General features: G+C 42.6%; 1 protein-coding gene across 1 annotated transcript; it reads right to left on the bottom strand.

Annotated features, from left to right (window-relative positions):
* Positions 1–8,227: 8,227 nt before the first annotated feature.
* LOC140724510 (extracellular calcium-sensing receptor-like) lies at positions 8,228–15,914 on the bottom strand. Its single transcript, XM_073038955.1, has 5 exons — positions 15,660–15,914; positions 10,936–11,772; positions 10,508–10,735; positions 9,220–9,343; positions 8,228–9,132 (listed from the first exon to the last, which is right to left on the bottom strand). Exons 1-5 carry the CDS (start codon positions 15,912–15,914, stop codon positions 8,228–8,230), a joined length of 2,349 nt encoding a protein of 782 aa, XP_072895056.1.
* Positions 15,915–16,116: the final 202 nt, after the last annotated feature.

The raw sequence follows: 16,116 nt of genomic DNA, 5'->3' as shown, positions 1-16,116 counted from the left end.
TATTTTAAAAATGATGAGACAATTTTACGCAGATTGTTGTGCCTGTCCCTTGAAAGGTCTATTTCGTCCCGTTATCTTAAAAAATCGCTTTTTGTTTGGTACAATGCTAAAATTAATACTTTTCCGAAATGGTTGCTCACGTTAAATCTACCGCCTTTCAGACACTACATTACGTCCTCAATATCTGAATCATGGATTCATCTGCCAATAAAGAATTCGAGAACGATTTCAGATTAACAGCGTTTAAATATACATTTATTGTACGCTGATGACATGAGCCCATTCGAAGTATGTCATCAAAATTCCCCAAGTGCAATGATCGATGGCAGTAACTTCGGAGAACAAAATAACTAAAACGGACAAGATTTAATATTAGAACCATAGAAGCATAGAACATTACAGCACAAAAACAAGGGCTTTTGGCCCTTCTTGGCTATGCCAAACAATTTTTCTGCCTCGTCCCGCCATTGACTTGAACTTGGCCCATATCCCTCCAAACCCCTCTCATCCATGCACCTGTCCAAGTTTTTCTGAAACGTTAAAAGTAAGCCCGCATTAACTACTTCATCTGGTAGCTCATTCCACACTCCCTCCACTCTCTGTGTGAAGAAGCCCCCCCCCCGTAATGTTCTCTTTAAACATTTCTCTTTTCACTCTTAACCAAAGTCTCAGTGGAAAAAAGCCTGCTTGCTTTCACTCTATCTATGCCCATCATCATTTTATATACCTCTGTCAAGTCTCCCCTTATTCTTCTACGCTCCAGGGAATAAAGTCCTAACCTATTCAACCTTCCTCTGTAACTCAGTTTCTCAAGTCCCGGCAACATCCTTTTGAATCTTCTCTGCACTCTTTCGAACTTTCAACCAATTCTTCCTGTAATTCCGTCACCAAAACTGCACACAGTACTTCAAATTTGGCCTCAACAATGCCTTATACAACCTCACCATAGCATTCCAACTCTTATATCAATACTTTGATTTATAAAGGCCAGTGTACCAAAAGCTCTCTTTACTACCCTATCTACCCGTGAAGCTACTTTTTAGGGAATTTTGTACCTGTATGCCTAGATCCCTCTGTTCTACTGCAATCCTCAGTGCCCTACCATTTAACTTGTATGTTCTACCTTGCTTTTTCCTTCCAAAGTGCAATACCTCACATTTGTCTGTATTAAACTCTATCTGCCATTTTCAGCCCATTTTTCCAGAAAGGTCCACGGCACCTCCAACCTTTGTATCATCAGCAAATTTACTGATCCAATTTACCACATTATCATCCAGATCATTGATATAGATGACAAATAACAAGGGACTCAGTACTAATCCTTGTGGCACACCGCTAGTTACAGGCTTCCACTCAGAGAAGCAATCCTTCACTACCACTCTCTGACTTCTCCCACTGAGCCAATGTCTAATCCAATTTACTACTTCACCATGTATACCTAGCGACTGAATCTTCCTAACTCACCTCCCATGCAGGACATTGTCAAAGGCCTTACTGAAGTCCATGAAGACAATATCCACTGCCTTCTCTTCATCCATTTCCTTGTAACCTCCTCGAAAAAGTCTAATAGGTTTGTAAAACATGACCTACCACTCACAAAGCCGTGTTGACTCTGCCATGTTGAATATTCGTACTCTTTGTCAACAGTGTAACTCCGCAGCCACATTTGTCAGGGGTAATATTTTTAACCCGGGGATATCAGGGGTAAATTTTTTTACACAGAGAGTGATTAGTGCATGGAATGGGCTGCCGGCAGCGGTGATGAAGGTGGAACAGATAGAGTCTTTTAAGAAACTCCTGGATGGATACACAGAGCAATGAAATATAGAAGGCTATGGGTAAGCCTAGGTAGTTCTAATGTAAGGACATGTTCGGCAGAACGTTGTGGGCCGAAAGGCCTGAATTATGCTGTGGGTTTTCTATATTTCTATGATTCTATAGTCATTCCATCTGTTCCATCATTTTCCCCTGCGCCACAGATGAAAATATGGTAAGTTGAAAAACAGTTATCTTTGTTAAAGAGTGTAAATCAATTGCTGAGCTGTGAAAAACGTCAGATATTACAAACACTAATATATCGTCCACCGAAATGTCCTAGATAGGATTCAATCTGAGAGACTCGGTGGACCAATTTGCTTTAATTATGTATTCCCTGCTGGTTTATACGAAAATCGTGGACAACATATAAAAAGACTCTAACTGAACTGTTAGCTATCATGCACAAGAGAAATCAGACCGCCATCATCTGTGGACGTTGCTCGCATCCAATTATCACCTCTGTCACTATTTCTACCCTCATGTTCTCCATCTATGGTTCACCTTATTTGACACTCAAAGACACTCGTGGACGAGCACGTACCCGCAAAAGCATTCGGTGTCTTCCCCACACAGAAGGCCTAGATGAATCAAGTGTTTCGCAATCTGCTTAGGGCTGGATAGATAACGTTCAGGACTGATCATCCAGAAATGTATAGAAGGTCCAAGAATGAACTTCGGAAAGCGATTTCACGTGCAATGTGAGATGTCGAACTAAAGCTGAATTACAAAAACATGCTCGATAGCTGTAGCAGGCTCAGAGTGCCATTGCATCCTAATGGCAGACGGAATTTACTGCAGACAAGTGTGATGTGCTGTTTTCGAGAAGGACAAAGCAGAGTAGGACCTGTGCTGTGGGCGGTAGGGCACTGATGTTTGCGAAAATACAGAGGGATTGAGGAACGGGGATCTATAATCCCCCGAAAGGTACGTCAGAGGAAGATAGGATCTCAACAGATCTTTTCGCATATTGGCCATCATAAATTAAAGAAACGAGTACAAGGTATTATGTGTGATGAGAAAACCATGTGAAGATGGGGTCCAGAGTTGATCCCCCTGTGAACTATGCTGCTAACGAGAGAGAGAGAGATGAAGGGGGGTGGGGGAGGCATCCTGTTGCAGATGGAGAGAGAGAGTCAAGGATTAAAATGGATGATTTAGTATTATGGCTTCTTCGCTAATTGGTGACTTTAACGCCAAGGACATTTGGGTTGTTTGTGTGAATCCCTGTTGACACAGCAGAATGATGCCAGGTGCCTGCTGAGACAGGAGGGACTGGCCAGTTTGATGGACACGGACATGGTCAGTTGATGGATAGCTGATACCTCGTCAAGAGAGATAAAAGACGGGTCTGCTGAGACACCGAGAGATACGCCACGAGACACTGCAAGAGTGTTGTGCACCCACAGGAAGGTGGGGACTTGGAAGACCGAATAGAGAGTTCGGTCACAAAGCTCACAGTGTGACGGCAGGACCGGTGGGGGCTTGTGTGTGTGTCCACTCACGCCAGAGTGACGACTCCACCACGGAAGAACGTTGTAGCCGAGCACGGAGTGGTCATAACCGAATGACCACATTAGTACAACGGAACAAGAAGACAACGGAAGGTTTGCCTGCTGCAGCTGCTCCCATCTCGCTTTCTCTCTCTCCAACGTCACAACAGCAACTACCGCGACTTAAACTGAACTGAACTGAACTCTGCATTATCTTAAGACTATTCATTTACCCCTAGACTACGATAGAGCTGGGTTTTGATTCTTATTTCTACCCTTCTGTATTTATCATTGCTAACCTGTTTTATATGTATATTTGCATTTTGATACTATATTACTTAGTTTACTAATAAACATCTTTAGTGACAGTACCACCAAACTCCAACGTATCATTCCATTTCTGCTGGTTTGGTAACCCGGTCACGGGGTACGTGACAAAGGGTAGGGATGTTAGGTTAACAGTGTACAAGGCATTGGTGAAGCCTAATTTGGAATATTGTCACAAATACGAGAAAATCTGTAGAAGCTGTAAATCCAAATCATACTCATAATATGCTGGAGGAACTCAGCATCTATAGAAAATGCCAAACAATCGACTTTTCTGGAAGGCACATGTCATCAGGTCCGAGAAAATGAAGAGAAGTCGGTGACATGGTGGGGTGGCGGGTGTGAAGGCAGGTGTATAAGTTGGTAGTTGATAGTTGAAAACGGGAGAGGGGAGGTATTGAAATAAAGAGCTGGGAACGTGATTGTTGAAAGAGATTAATTTCTGGGGAAGCAGAATCTGACAGCAGAGGGTAGAAGTCCATGGAAGAACGGGAAAGGGATGGAGCACCAAATGTAAGAGGCTGGCGGCTGAGGAGATCCGGTGAGAAAGAGAAACGACAATGGGAAATAATGAAGGAGAGGGATGGGTGTCAACTTCCAGAAGTTCGTGAAAACGATGTTCATGCAATCGGGTTGGATGCGACCCCAACGGAATGCAAAGGATTTCACAAACCATTTTAGGACTTAGGCAGAGAACGACAACACTCTGAAGTGTGCAGTACAACATAGGGCTCCAGGAGTACAGATCCATAACTCCTTGAATATGGAGTAACAGGTCGATAGGGTCGTAAGGAACGTTTCTGGTAAATAGGAGTTTATAAATCAAGGTATTAAATGATTTTATACTCAAGTTGTATTAAACGTTGCAGATGCTTAACTTGGAGTATTGTATCCAGTTCTAGCTACCTACCAATGGGAAACATATCAATAAGATTAAAAGAGTGCAGAGGTGTTGCCAGGAATTGTGAACTTGAGTTATGAGGAAAAGCTTATACAGATTGGTACTTTATTCCCTGAACGCTATCAACTCCTTCCTGAGGAGTGACTTGGATCCGCCCCAGGTCCACAGTAGATAGCATTTCACTGGTTCGTTACTCACATCTGGACAACGTTCTTCCTGAGTACAACTCAGCACTCAATCACTATGCTCCTAGACCTACAGCTCGATACCTGCCTATGGAATTGAAGCCTCCGCTCGCGTGATACATATGATTGCGTAGCTAAATGCAGCTCCAGATCTAAACTCAAATTTGCTGTCGTCACTAATATTGTTTGCCCAAAGCAAAGGTGGTGACGAATGGCCATGTAGTAAGGGAACTTAAAATAAAATTTTTGAATGGTTCCACAATAACCTCTATCTCAACTGCCACCAGAAATAATGCACGACATCCCTGGTACTTTCTTAGATGTTTGCGTAGATTTGATGTCATCTAAAAGCATGAAAAACTTCTATAGTTGCACAGTGTAGAGACTGCTAACCGTTTACATCATGATATGATACGGAAACACCAATGTCAAGGAACGGAAACATATTCTCTCGGAAGCAAGGTGACATATTACTTCAATTCTGGCGATGATCATTGCGTTGTCATTGGCCACGGAAGTAGAAACATGTATTTGGCGAGCGGCAAATGGTATTCCTGTGTTCCAGAAAGGTGGCATAGATATCACTGTGAATTAGAGACCAGTCATTCTTACTTTAATGTTAGGCACATTATTGCGGGAGATTGTTATAGACAGGACTTCCGAGCATTTGGAGAAGCGTAGTCGAAGTACTCATAGTCAAGATAGCTTTGTGAGATGCAAGTCATTCCTCGTGAGTCTCACTGAGTTAATTGAGGATGTAAAAACCACATTCAAGAAGATTGTGCAGTGAATGTGGTGTACGCCAATTTTAGTAAGGTGTTTGACAAGGTCTCCTATGGTAGGCTCTTTCATAAATTGCTGTGACATGTGATGCAGGGAATCTTAGTTGTTGTGTGGATAAAGGGATCCCATTCTGGTTGGCTACCGGTTACCAGTGGTGTTCCACAGAGGTCCGTGTGGGGGCCGCTTCTTTTTTACGTTGTATATCAACGATTTGGATTATGGAACAGAGGCTTTGTGGCTAAGTTTGCTGATGATACAAAGATAGGTGGAGGGGCCGGTAGTGCTGAGGAAACAGAGAGTCTGCAGAGAGACTTGGATAGATTGGAGGAATAGGCAAAGAAGTGGCAAATGAATTAAAATGTTGGAAGGTGTATGGTCATGCACATTGGTGGAAGAAAGAAACGGGCAGACGATTATTTGAATGGGGGAGAGAATTCAAAGTTCTGAGATGCAATGGGACTTGGGAGTTCTCGTGCAGGATACCCTTAAGGTTAACCTCCAGGTTCTGTCGGTGGTGAAGAAGGCGAATGCAATGTTGGCATTCATTTCTAGAGGAATAGAGTATAGGAGCAGGGATGTGATGTTGAGGCTCTATAAGGCACTGGTAAGACCTCACTTGGAGTGCTATGTGTAGTATTGGGCTGCTTATTTAAGAAAGGATGTGCTGACATTGGAGAGCTTTCAGAGAAGATTTATTAGAATGATTCCGGAAATGAGAGGGTTAACAAATGAGGAAAGTTTGACTGCTCTTGGACTGTACTCCTTGGTGTTTAGAAGAATTAGGGGGGATCTCATAGAAACATTTCGAATGTTGAAGGATATGGACAGAGTGGATGTGGCTAAGTTGTTTCCCATGGTGGGGCAGTCTAGTACGAGAGGACATGACTTGAGGATTGAAGGACGACCATTCAGAACAGAGATGCGATTTTTTTTTAGCCAGAGGGTGGTGAATCTATGGAATTTGTTGCCACGGGCGGCAGTGGAGATCAAGACATTGGGTTTATTTAAGGCAGGGATTGATATGTATCTGATTGGTCAGGGCATCAAATGTTATGTTAAGAAGGCGGGGCAATGGGACTAAAGGGGAGATTGGATGAGCTCATGATGAAATGGCAGAGCAGACTCGATGGGTGGAATGGCCGAGTTCTGTTCGTTTGTCTTATGGCGGTATGGTCTTATGGATTCAGAACTGGTTTGCCCATTGAAAACAGAACGTCAATGCAGATGAATAACGTATTGTCTGGATGTTGCTGACTGCAGACATTTATTCTGGGAACCCTGTTCTTATGAGCTTTATACATTAATTGGCAAAGGGTATTGAAGGGTGGGTGAGAAAGTTTGCAGATCAAACGAAGTTTGATGGAGTTTTGGATCATGTAGAGGGTTGTTACACGAAATCGATTTGATACAGGGCTGGGCTAAAGTCCGGCAGATTGAGTTGAAACCTGAAAATCTTAAGATATTCACTTTGGAAATCGTATTGGAGGTGAAAGACAGGGTTTATGGCAGGAGTCTAGGCAACGTGGACTTTCTCTCTTTCTCTACCGATGTTATTGGTGCCAATATGTACCTAGACTTCTACTGCTCACCGCCTGCTCTTGAGAATGCCATGAACTTGATCTGAGATATCCCTGATCTTGGCACCAGTGAGGCAACATACCATTTGGGTTTTCTTTCGCGCCCACAGGACCCCATCTCAGTTCCACTGAGTATGTAACCTGCTATTAACACTGCAGTCCTCTTCACCTCTCTGTGCTGCTGAGCCACAATACCAAGTCTCAGTGCCAGAGACCCTGTTACTGTGGGTCCCCCAAATATGTCGACATCTTGAATAGCATCTAAAGCTGTATACTTATTATTGAAGGGTACGGCCACAGGCGTACTCGCTACTGGTTGTGCATTTCCCCTCCTGACAGTCAACCGGTTCCTTTCCTTACATTTCTTCATTTCTACAGAAACTCCTACAGTCTGCTTTTTTGGGTTTGTTTCTAAATTTCTCTTATGTTCTACTTCGCTATCTTGTCAGTCTCTTGAATTTCATCCAGTGAATTCTAAACTTTCTTACTTTTCGATCTGAAAATGCTTTTTTTATTTCGTTGATCTACCGTCGTTAACTCTGTTCGGCAGCCAGAAGAGGGCTCGCTGTTCAGGCCCTTTGAAACAAAGATCAATTTGACCCCGCTTTCATGCAGAACTTTCTGTTTCTTTGCTGTACATTAAAAATTGTGAAGTATTTCAAAAAATGTTGTTCGTTGTGCCTCAGCTACCATTTCAGACAATACGTTACATTCTCAATGTTTGATTCATCGATCCATCTTTCAACAGGGAAACCGAGGAGTCCTTTAAATTCTGGTCAAATTAATATTTATTTATTATCCAACCACATCATGAATTCAATCAATATGCATCCTCAGTAATTCACAATTAGAAACTGCGACGGCAGTTGCTTTAGTGAAGGAGAACAAAATTACTAAATAGACAAGATATTATATCTGGTTTTCTTTATCAATAATATACCTCACATTGTCCTCATCCACATCCTTTCTGATGTTGCACATTATTGATTACCTGAACTGTAGTTGTTGTGTAACTTTATTCTCCTTTCTTTCTGCTTTACCTTATTCTACCTCTGTGCTTTAATCAGTATGCTTACATCCGAGATCAGCTTTTGAATCTATCTGGGTGGTCACAGCAATAATAAATCAATGCAATGCTTAATGCTTTCATGAAGACACTTTCCCCATCAAATGTTTCTTAGTATTTCTCTCCGGCTTTAACAATATAATGTAACATTTAGGCGCAAAGATGCAGAAAAGTAAACCAAAGCTGGAAGCCAAAATGGCAAACACTTCCACGGCCACAGTGAATTTCCCGGGAGAACTGATATAAGCTGGAATGAAAGATATCCAAACCGCGCAGAAAATTAGCATGCTAAATGTGATGTATTTCGCCTCATTGAAATTGTCCGGCAAATTTCGTGCCATAAATGCAACGACAAAACAAACCAATGACAGGCAGCCAATATAACCCAGGACGCAGTAAAATGCGACTTCGGACCCCACATCACATTCCAGAAGGATCACTTCGTTGGAATAAGAGATGTTTTTGACAGGGAGCGGTGGGGATTTTATGAGCCAGATGCTACATATTAGGCACTGTAGCAGTGTAAGAAGAAACACTGTCAGGCGTTGTTGTAGGGGACCAAACCACTTGGCCACGTTATTAGTGGGTAGTTTTGTCTGAAATGCCATCACCACAACAATCGTCTTGCCCAAAACACAGGAGATGCAGAGAACGAAAGTAACGCCAAACATGGTGTGGCGCAGAATACAGGACCATGTAGTCGGTTCTCCAATGAATGTGATTGAACAGAGGAAGCAAAGGCTCAATGCGAGGAGAAGAAGGAAGCTGAGCTCCGAATTGTTGGCCTTCACCATCGGAGTGTCTTTGTGAAGCATGAAAATGACACCTATCGTGGCAGCAATGCAATTCCCGGTCAACGCCAGTGTGGTGAGAACGATCCCCATGACTTCGGAAAATGAGAGAAAGTCAATCTGCTTCTGTATACACTGGTCTTGCCGGTCATTCGGCCAGAAATCGGTCGGGCACATCATGCACTTAAGTGAATCTTGAAAGAGGAAATACAATTTGATGTATTTAGCGGAATGGAGACGCTTGCGAACACGTGAACAATGAAGATATGATTTGACCATACCTGTTGTGTTACTGATCGCCCCTTGCCCGCAAGGAATGCAATCAAAGCAACAAATAGGCTGTCCCTTGCGAGCTGCTTTTCTTGTTCCAGTGGAACAGCTGTTGGAACAAACAGCCACGGGGACCTTGTGGCAAAAAAAAAAGTAAAAATATCAAACGCAGGGATCGCAAATCTACTGGAGTTCAGGTGCAGTGTCTGGCAGATTTAAGAAGGACTTAAGAGAAAACTTCATCTCGCTGGAGATAGTTGGTATATGGACCAAGGTTCGAGAGCAAGTGGATTCAGGCAAGTGTAATTACAACGTTTATACACGTAGACAAGCAGAAGGGCTGGAAAGTTTTCAGGGATAAATGTGACAACCATAGCTGGGCACGTTTGTGAGTACTGGCGAGTGATGCTGAAGACCCTGGTTCCGTGCGCTATGAATCAACGCCTCTGAAGTTTAGTTCTTTGCTGGTCGTGTTTTCAATTTTGCATATGTAGAGCATACAAATTCTTATATCGTGACATATCAATACAACAACTCACCTTTTTTCAGTTTCCTAGATGACTAAGGGCATCCCTGCCAGAACAACAGGGCCTCCTGTAGTTACCATTGTCTTTGTTTGCTGCTAATGATCGTTTACCTTTAGGAGCATATATACGGCAGCCCCCGCTTATCAGAAACTCGTGTTAATTGACTCTACACATACTGTCCCGGGTAACGAACGACTCCCGTTTTTTTACAGACATCTGTAAGTCAATTCTATCCGTACGTTGAAATACACACAAAATCACTGGGCATACCAAACGGACTTCCACGTTATTGCAATGAATACCACTAAAATCACATCTTCTATTAAAGAACTATTACTATAAAGGAGAAAGAGAAATAAAGAGAGATAGATCGACGAAGAGAGAGTCGGATACAGCAAGAAATAAAGTGAGACTACTAAAGAGTGCGACACAGAGGGACAGAGATAAAGGGGAAGAGAGAGAGAGAGGGGAGCGAAAGAAAAGTGAGAAAGACAGACAGATAGACAGACTCAGAGATAACTAGATATTGCCCTCATAGGAATTGAGGTTTCTGCGTAAGGCGGGCTTTTGTATTTAATAATCCGTTATGAAATAGAGCTGTTCCTAACTAGGCGTTCGTAAACAGAGGACCGTCTGAGGTTCTGCTATTCAATTACATCATGAATATCACTCCTGTTGCTTTGTTACGAAAAAAAAGATATTTGGCGCTATGCCAGCTCTTAAACTGCAAAATAATTTTATTAAAAACAGGAATCACGTTGACAGACATTACCTCTCTGCGACCACCAGCCCAAACAATAGACTCTTCATTTATTATGATCTGTTCTTCTGAAGGAGCGGATCCGTCATAATGTCCAACAGTCAAAACAGCGACAGTCCCCTCGTTATTCACCTGCCAGTTGACAATATCATACCTTGCTACCGAATCTCCGTTCTCGTCGAAATTGACCCTTTCCCCGACCTTAGTTGTGAAGTTTAGCGATTGCATGTAATGCAAAACCTGCCAGAGAAAGACACAGATGATGGAACATGACATCGGTCACCAATAAGAGAAAATCTGCAGATGCTAGAAACCGAAGCAACAAACAAAGAATGCTGGAGGACCTGAGCAGGCTAGGAGACAACTATCGGTCATCCATCGGTTAGCATTAACAAACAAATCTTAATTAAACTGTGTTTAAATTACTTAGCTCTACGTACCTGCCACGGCTGAAAGTTTGAAACATTTGCGCAGGACTGATTGACAAATGGACCTTTGCCACTTTTACACGAAAACATATTGTGAAGTGCATGTGCTATAGCGTAAGTAGCCTCATAAACTTTGTTGGTCAGTCCCAGTTGGGAAGTATCTGTATAGGTGTTAGACACAGTCTTTAGGATTTCCGTTCCTGAACATTCACGTGGCTGAGGGGTGGTCGTTGTGCTCACTGCCTTGTTATCTGTTCTTTTCAGGCTGCAGCCGAAGGTCTCTTCCCAAAATTCTTCCACCAAAACATTGCCGGGATAGGCAGATGGATGGAGATCCATTAGGAAGTCTTTGAATCCCGGAATATTGACGTTACGTATAGCGACTCCGATGGCCCCAGTAAGGAACATTTTGTTCTCCTCTGGAGGTAGAAATGAAGTGGCGATCCACGCCTCACTGCCCACCCACTGGATTCCAGAAATATTTTGTCGAACTATTTCTTTCAGTACAATAGGCATGTCCCCTTGAGCGAGAAAGGCTACTACAACTTTTGTGGAGGCTGTCCGAATAACATCGATAACACGAAGTAACCTTTCTCTCGAATACGTCCTGTGGAAGGACTCGGAGAAGGCAATGCATATCCCAAACTGCTGAACCATCTCAGTGAAAGCCTGCATCCCAAAGTTTCCGTAATCGTTGTCGCTTCTCAACGTTCCAATCCAAGTCCATCCAAATCGCTTGACAAGTTGCGCCAACGCGTTGGTTTGGAAATAGTCGCTTGGGACTGTTCGAAAAAATGAGGGAAATTTTCGTCGGTTGCTGAGGCAGGAACACGTGGCGAAATAACTGACCTGGTCAGGAACCACAATAAAATCAGAAAAAAAACCCAGAGAAATTAGTTCTGTCACAGTTGAATGTGCCCAGGCAAATAACAATATCTACATGCACAGTACTACAGCTGGCGTATTCCATACGGTTACACAGAACTGTCAGAAGTTTCGACTTATAACTTCGGATTTGCACATCAGCGGTATTCTAGTTTCTAAGTTATTTTTCTGCACCAAATTGAGTAAAGACATAGTCCATAGATCTTATCCTCGTAATTTAACAGTTTGTTCCACATCCTGATAGTCTGTTGCCTGGCACAGTCACAGCACTTAAAAATTACATAACCATATAATAATACATATTAATTATATAAAATATAAAGCGCATGCTATTTATTTGTAATTCATATTTTTCTTGTGAATACTAATGATCGGATTATATGTACCTGTGACGTTGCTGGGAGTAAGTTTTTCCTGCTACAATTGTGATTGCATGTAGTTGTGCGGGTGGCAATAATTTTCACTTTCCGTTTGAGAAATGAATGTTTCTTTGAATATCTTTAAGTGGTTTCTCTCCGACATACTTCCCATATCACAACCCAAATCAAGCATTTATTATTTATTTTTATTTATTTAGTGAGAGAGCCCGGTAACATGCCCTTCCAGTTGCAGCAATGTAACCAATTAAGTATTTGGTACTCTGAGGCAAATCAGGTCGGATAAAACTCCATGTCCTGACCAGGTGTTTCCTCGGACCCGACGGGAGTCAAGTGCAGAAAATACCAGAAGATTGCAGATTTTACCAATACCAATTTTATACCGATACCAATACCGGTTTTACCAATACCAATTTTGAAAGAAAAATAAACCTCAAAACAGAAACCAGGAATTTATAGGCCGTAGTGTTTGACATCTGTTTTGGGGAAATTATTAGAAGGAATGGTAAGGGACCGGATATGTAACTATTTGCATAAAGATAGGTTCACTAAAGATAGACAGCATACAGTAGTTTATTAGATGGTAGGTCATTCTTAACCAATTCTATGGCATGTTTTGGAAACATAGAAAAAAAACCTACAACACAATACAGGCACTTCGGCCCACAAAGTTGTGCCGTACATGTCCCTACCTTAGAAATTATTAGGATTACCATTGCTGTCTACTTTTCTATGACCCATATACCAATCCAAAGGTCTATTAAAAGACCCTATCGTATCCGCCTCCACCACCTTTGCTGGTAGTTCATTCCACGCACTCACCAATCTCTGTGTAAAAGAAAGATACCCCTGAAATCTCCTCTGTACCTATTCCTCAGCGCCTTAAAACTGTGTCCTCTTGTGGCAATCATTTCAGTCCTCGGAAGAAGCCACTAACTATCCACACGATCAATTCCCCTCATCATTCTATACAGCTCTATCAGGTCACATCTCATTCTCCGTCGCTCAAAGGAGTAAAGGCCGAGTTACTTAACCTTCTTTTTTCATAAGGCCTGCTCCTCAATCAAGGCAACGTCCTTGTAAATCTCCTCTGCACCCTTTCGATGGTTTCCACATCGATCCTGCAGTGAGGCTACCAGAACTGAGCACAGTACTCCAAGTGGGGGCTGCCCAGAGTCCTATATAGCTGCAACATTACATCACGGCTTTTAAAATCAATCCCACGATTGATGAAGGCCGATGCACTGTATGCCTTCTTAACCACAGAGTCAACCTATGCAGCTGCTTTGAGCGTCCATAATATATTCTGCCATCATATTTGACCTACCAAAATGAACCACGTCACAGCTCTCTGGGTTGAATTCCATCTGCCACTTCTCAGCCCAATTTTGTATCCTTATCAATGTCCCGCTCTAACCTCCGATACCCCGGCACACTATCCACAACATCTTCAACCATTGTGTCATCACCAAACTTACTAACCCATGCCTCCACTTCCTCATCCAGGTCATTTATAAAAAATCACGAACAGTACGGGTTCCATTACAGATCTCTAAGGCACAACTCGCTTTCAGGAAGTTACCAGAAAGGTGGATGAAGGTAAGGCCATGGATGTTTTCTACATGGAATTTAGTAAGGCATTTGACAAGGTCCTACGTGGGAGGATGGTTAAGAAAGTTCAGTCGCTGGGCATTCAGGATGAAGTAGCACATTGTATTAGACAATGGCTTTGTGGCAGAAGCTAGAGAGTGGTAGTAGAGAGTTGCCTCTCTGACTGCAGGCCTGTGATTCATAGTGTGCCGCAGGGATCAGCACTTGCTCCTTTTCTATTTGTCATCTATTTCAGCGATCTGGATAATACATTGTTTAACTGAATCAGTATGTTTGCGGATGATACTAAGATTGGGGGATTAGTGGACAGTAAGGAAAGCTATCATGGCTTGCACAGGTAATTGCATCAGCTGGGAAACTCGTCTGAAAAATGGCAGATGGAGTTTGATGCAGACGAGTACGAGGTTTTGCACTTCAGTATCACCAACCAGGGTAGGTCGTGCACTCTGAACCGTGGAGTGCTGAGGAGTGTTGGTAGAACAAAAGGATTTCGGGATATAAGTGTAGAATTTGTTTAAAGTGGCATCACAGGTAGATAAGGTCGTAAAGAAAGATTTCGGCATATTGGCCTTTATGTGAATATATTGAATATAAAAAAACGAGATGCTAGGTTGAAGTTGTATAAGATGTTGGTGATGCGTAATTAGGAGTATTGTGTGCAGGTTTGGTCACAAACCTACAGGAATGATGTAAAAAAAAGTTTAGAGAGCGCAGAGAAAATTTACAAGGATGTTGACCCGTCTGAGGTATAAGGAACGACTGAATAGGTTAGGACTGTATGCTTGAGAACGCAGACGACTGAGAAGTGATTTGATGGACGTATACAAAATTATGCGGAGTATGCAGGGTAAATCTAAGCAGATGTTTTCCACTCAAATTGGGAGGGACTGCAGCCAGATGTCATGGCTGAAGGGCGTAAGGTGAAAACTACAAGAGGAACACGAGCGGAAGCGTATTCAAAGTTTAGGAGAAGCTTAGATTGGTACATGGTTTGAAGGGAAATGGAGAGCTATTTTCCTTGTGCTGGCTGTTGGGAGTAGGCAGATTAAATGAATTCTGTATGGACTAAATAGTTTGAGCGGCCCGTCTCTGTGCTGTACTTACGAAACTGGAGCACTTGGGTGAAACCCACACGATCACGGGGAGACAATGCAAACTCCTTCCACAACGAAATGGGAAATATCCCCAGTCGAGGGCGTTGGCGCTGAAAAAAGCATTACGCTAGCGGCTACGCTATATACTGTCCCAACATCAGAGGCGCTGTAGCATATTGATTAAGGCAGACACGAGACTGTAGCATTGGTATCTATAACAACGAACAAAATGCCGGAGAAGCTCAGCGATGTAGGAAACATGCACGCAAGAAAATCGACTTTTAAAGTTTTGAGTCAAACCTATCCTTTGTCCTGGAACCAACTATCTTTTCTCCAACACAAGGTTCGAACCTTCAATGGAACCGAAACTTCAAGCGTCCATTCTCTTCCATTAACGATCCCCTGACACGTAGAGCTCCTCAAGATCTCGACTGATACACCTCTTAGTATTGCTACCTCTCCCCCAGGTTCATTCTGGACCTGCAGTGCTGCCTGTGTGTAGCTTGTCCGTCCTGCTCGTGTGGATTGCTTTGAATTCCATCTCATTAATGTGATGTCGATCAAGTCGGCACTAGATATTACTCCTCTGTATAGATCAGTTAGTAGGTGGATTTATGTACAGTATATTCAACACAAGCAGGAAAAGACAAATAAATGTTCCACGTGTGGATATTAGGGCCACAGTTTTACACCTGTGGATTAACCATAAGAATGTTCAACGAAACGGTCTTTAAAAAATAAAGACTGAAAAATAAAAGCGTGATCTTACCACGGGGACTTTGAAAGGACCTAGTGTCGCCGCCAATGCTAGCGACTGTGAAGATCCCGATTCCACTATGGCGGGAACGAGTGAGCGTCGGGGACAGGAGTACTGCGGGGATCTTGAGATCTCTCCGTTCATCAGTTCGAAAGCCGCTTTCACTGAGAAGCGAGACAGTCTGCAAGAATCATAAATCCTGTAGCCCAGTGTAAGATTGGGAAGGAGAACAGGACTCCTGTTTATCTCTTCAATCGCAAATACCATGGCCTGAACAAAGCGGAACGTGGGGAATACTAATCTGTAAAAGGAGATGTTTGGTGAATTAGTAAATATGTAAATCGATTTATTTTTATCGTAAACAAGTGCGAGGTAAACTTTGATTTGCAAATCACTGGTATTGCATAATTCATTACAGCAGTAAAGCAAGGTAAGTCAATAACCGAATGCAGAATAAAGTGTTACTTCA

The sequence above is a fragment of the Hemitrygon akajei genome, chromosome 3 (genome assembly GCF_048418815.1).
Source record: "Hemitrygon akajei chromosome 3, sHemAka1.3, whole genome shotgun sequence".
Classification (NCBI taxonomy): domain Eukaryota; kingdom Metazoa; phylum Chordata; class Chondrichthyes; order Myliobatiformes; family Dasyatidae; genus Hemitrygon; species Hemitrygon akajei.
The sequence above is the reverse complement of the archived record's forward strand: the minus strand, read 5'-3'. Positions and strand labels throughout refer to the sequence as shown.